Genomic DNA, 4,687 nt, shown 5'->3' with positions numbered 1-4,687 from the left:
TGGTAGATTTCGGCCCATAAATTGGTCAAATATCAATATTTTTGAATGAAACTTACTTTATATGAAAGGTAAGCCTAAATTACATATTATCTGTAAGTTATAGCTTTATATCTGTTTAAATGTGGATACTAAGGCGAAAAAACCACAAAAAATGAACTAAATTGCCCATATCTCGGTTCGCGATATTTGCGGAATTGATCTCATTAAAATTGTAACAACTCAATCAGTTTTCAAAATTTTTGCATTAAATTTTCGGAATCGACTCGAAATCGCATTTCCACCTTATTTTAAATACGGATTTTTGATTTAGGCCTCCAAAAAAATTTGGCGGCCAAATTCCAAAATTATCTCACAAAAATTCAGAATTTGGCCGCCAAATTTCGATTCCGAAAATTTCATGCAAAAATTTTGAAAACTGATTGAGTTGTTACAATTTTAATGAGATCAATTCCGCAAATATCGCGAACCGAGATATGGGCAATTTAGTTCATTTTTTGTGGTTTTTTCGCCTTAGTATCCACATTTAAACAGATATAAAGCTATAACTTACAGATAATATGTAGTTTAGGCTTACCTTTCATATAAAGTAAGTTTCATTCAAAAATATTGATATTTGACCAATTTATGGGACGAAATCTACCAAATTTGGTGCGTATGCCCAAATATGGGCATATGGTTTTTGGCTCATAACTCAGTCATTTTTTGTCCAATCTTGATGAAATTTCATATACGAGTTCAGGAGACCACTAGCTACAAGTAGAGCACCATAAACCTTGGTTTTGGGCATGTTCAGGGTATTTGGCTAAATTGGGCCTAATTTGGACCAAATATGGGCGTGGCTGCCCTGCGCGCACCGTTTGGCGGTTGGGGTCCGGGACCCCCTCAAAAGTTCGATCACTGGTCTTAGTTTGTTGGTCAATTGCTATCTCGAAATCAAGTTTCACAAAAAAATACCCATTGGCCCCCCCCCCCCCCCCCCCCCCTTAATGACTCTTTTCTTACTTATTGTATAAAAAATGGATTTAAAAATCATTTGCTGAAATTAAAAAACGTCAAAAAAACGTCAAACAAATTCGGATTTTTGATGGTTTTGAATGCCTTCGAGCGTTCATATTAATGTCCGTTCATAATTATGTCCGTTCATGTATTGTCCGTCTAAATAAGGTCCGATAAGGTAGTAAACAATCTATTTGCTATTAGTATTGTGAAAATTAACCAAACATGTTAGACACTTATCTTGTTGAAAAGTGTCTAAACATAGACTTAGTAGTATGTTGGCCTGACCTTCTGGATTTCCCTGATTAAAACATTGAATAAAATTAAACAAATTTTCCTAGCAAGTTTGCGAAAAAAGTACCAAAAAATGCTGAAATCAGTTAAATCTACAGAGCCAATACTTGTCAGGTTCTACCTTTTCATGAGTTAGACTCAAATATATTGTGAAAGTTAAGATGATCATGATTTCAAGGAATACCCACAAAACTCTCCTAACCTGTTGAACCTGCATAAGCAAGAACTGAAAGACTTGATCATTAGCTCCCTCCTGATGGGATAACTCGCCGTGTTTCAGGTGCGTACGTTCCGCTATCAGGTCCTCCGACTCAGCTCGCTTCCGCTCCAACATAAAGCGCTTTGCCAGCGCACCGTGGTATGCTGTAATAAGGAAGTGTCACGTGACGGTAAATTGTACAAATTAGGTGAATTTAAAGAGTAATTATAATAATCTTATCTGTATGATAATCATCTTGGAACGGTCCTGGATTTCATTACTAGAAGGACCTAGTTTTAACAATCAACAAAGTGGTACCTCTGGTACCTTATTAATATTTTATTTTCAATTCTCATAATCTGATGTTGAAGGCCACGTGGCAAAATATAATTTGTGTTCATTATAACGGGAGATAACGCACCGAATTGTAGAATAGAAGGCAGGCGGAAGTTTGTGAAGCAAGAGCTTCCTCGGCGAGAATTGAACTCTGTGTCGCTGCAACTAGCGTAAATTCTTTACCTGAATTAAATGATCCGTAAGCATAGACATAATGTCATAACTAAAACACCTGCCAAATATTTTTCAGGAAGTTAAATTCAAGCAACATTCAATCTTTAAAGTGGCAACAAGGTTTAATCCGAAAATGAGAGTCAAATAAAATAAGATAGTATAAGTATAACTATAGGGTACTAACTACTACTAAGTCTAGACTACATACTATGAAGTGTACACTGTACGTGTATGTGTCATTTGGACACTTTGTGGATAAAGTGTTATTCGCCAGCTCAAATAAATGTTTGGGAAATCTAGACTCGAAAACTTAGAAACTAATAAAATGTTGCAAGTTTACATACTGAAGTCTGAACATACCGAAGTCAGTATCTGTCAGTGACGTCACTATGGTCACACCACCAACTTCGTGTGCTCGACCAAGGAAGAAGATCTCAGCTGTAAGCAATGTTATCTCCGGTAGGAAATAAGTCAGGGCCTGCTGGGATGTAATCTTTTAGATTAACAATATTTAATTGGCACGTTTACAAAGTGGAAATTAGAGTGGTATGGTATTATAAATCAGTCATAACTATGCAGCTGTTCCCGTAGAATAAAATTAAACGATGTCATTTTCCTGAAAGAAGATTTGATCAAGATATCATCAATTAATATTCAATTTGAACATAATATGTTCTAACACATGTCCTAATAAAATGAACAATTGAAAGCAGGTAAAAAGAAAAATTAGGTAATACGTATTATTTGTAACCTCCCGTAAAAAATGTTCACTGTTTAAGATTAAATAACAGTGTTCAATTCAAAATGATTAACGGCCGTCGTAACACAGCTTGATTTATGCAATATTAGCTGGGCAAGTAAAATTAAGTCCCGACGAAAAATATGTCTCTTATCTAATCTCCATCGGTTCAGCCCATGATCGGATCTGCAATTCGTATCAACCAAGCGAGAGTTAACTCTTTGTGTTGTTGCCACATTCGCCGTCGTTGTAGGATTCTCTAAAGTGTTCCACAATCCCCTTTGTCATTTCAACTCCGATAAACTGGCCTGATATGGTTGGAGAAATTGTAGAGTTGATAGACTCACCGAACAATGAAGGTAATCTGTTGGTAGAAGGCAAAACTCCATACTCAAATTGAAACTTGATAACTAAATCTGGTTGGTGAACTACGTCTTCTTTTTACCAGCCATATATATTAAGAAAGGCCATTACAAAAGTGGAAATTCTGGTTTAACAAAGTTATTGGTACGCCAAAATGAAATAAAACGCATTTTACCTCTAAAGTTTCATCTGAAGCAAAGTAAAAAGTTTTGATAACTTACTGAGTATCTCCAAAAAGGATGAGAAATGGTCGAAGACGCCGCACATAGATTCCGAGTGGTACTCCCGAAAGTGGTTGACTACCCCATCAGTCATGTTAACGCCAACCAATTTACCTGAACAGTCTTAAATTAATTCAATGCATTGCAGGGAAAATTATAGGTTAGTTTGTATGTTAGAAATATACAGAGAATGTCTTAATGAAGCAGTTATTTTAACAAAGAAGATGACTCACTTAACATGTCCCAGCCTGTTGTCAGCTCTTCGTACATATCATCTGAGAATACCTTGTTGTAATACGGCGCTGTAAACAACACATCCCACCGAGTGATATTCTCAAACTTTCTGGCACCGTCTAGCTGGGACTTTGTCTTGTTAAGATTCGCAGAACAAGTTTCCAGTTCCTCTACTGTTTGGTTGAGCTCAGCTCCCAGTCGACCTCTGACAGTGTCTAGTTCAGCCTGTGACTCGTTAAATCGGGTAGTTTCAGTCTCAAGTTTATCCTCAGTCCTGTTCAACTGTCCAGTGACAGTTTCATACTGTCCAGTGACAGTTTCTAACTGTCCAGTGACAGTTTCTAACTGTCCAGTGACAGTTTCTAACTGCTCCTTTATCATCTGCAGCTCTGTCTCTGTTTCATTCAGATTCGCTTGTGACTCACGCGTATTATTCAATGTTTTTTTACACCCTGTATCAGTATCCGTCACAGACCCACTCCTAGACTTCTTCAGAATATCCAACCACCGTAACACTCTCGTCTCAGAAAGTCCATCCAAGTCAAAACACAACCCACCATCAGCTATCTTCCTAATTGTAGCAGCACTCAGCACCTCGGCAAACATATTATACTGGTACAGCTCACCACCAAATATTCTATTAGCACTATTAGTCCAAGTGCTAGAGGCTCTGCCAAACCACAACTGTCCACCCGCGGTAAGTGATTTCCCTGATGCTGTCTGGTCTGTTGCCACGAGTTCACCATCCAGATACAGGTTACTTGTTGTTGAAGATAGAGACCAGGTCAGGCAGAGATTAAACCACTTACCGGTGGGTGTGGCAAACTTACTTGATGCGCTACTCAGACCACCATCATGTACTACATACGTCTGGGCCCCATTAGCTGTTATAATAAGATCATTTCCACCAGAGCTGTAGTAGTCTGCTACCATTGGGTAGGAGGAGGAGGTGTAAATACGCTTTATCCACATGCACGTAGAGAACGAGTTGCGGAACGGGGATATATCAAACCTAAATGTCACATAGTCACTGTTGCTAGTACCAAAGTGTAAGGCATTATACCCTTTATCATCTTCATTAGGCTGGACGGAAGCTACTAAAACCAGCACAACTAAGAGGAGCAACATGTC

The 4,687-nt window shown here is 38.1% G+C and overlaps 1 protein-coding gene across 1 annotated transcript; it reads right to left on the bottom strand.

The window, feature by feature from the left end:
* Positions 1 to 2,610: 2,610 nt before the first annotated feature.
* Positions 2,611 to 4,687, bottom strand: LOC134815578 (uncharacterized). Its single transcript, XM_063824117.1, has 3 exons — positions 3,556 to 4,687; positions 3,323 to 3,436; positions 2,611 to 3,046 (listed from the first exon to the last, which is right to left on the bottom strand). The coding sequence occupies exons 1-3, from the start codon at positions 4,682 to 4,684 to the stop codon at positions 2,952 to 2,954; spliced, it is 1,338 nt and encodes a 445-aa protein (XP_063680187.1). The 5' UTR covers positions 4,685 to 4,687; the 3' UTR covers positions 2,611 to 2,951.

Source organism: Bolinopsis microptera, chromosome 5, assembly GCF_026151205.1.
Source record: "Bolinopsis microptera isolate Bmic1 chromosome 5, MBARI_Bmic_1.0, whole genome shotgun sequence".
In the NCBI taxonomy this organism is placed as follows: Eukaryota; Metazoa; Ctenophora; class Tentaculata; order Lobata; family Bolinopsidae; genus Bolinopsis; species Bolinopsis microptera.
Note: the sequence above shows the minus strand (reverse complement) of the source record. Positions and strands in the feature narration are given on the sequence as shown.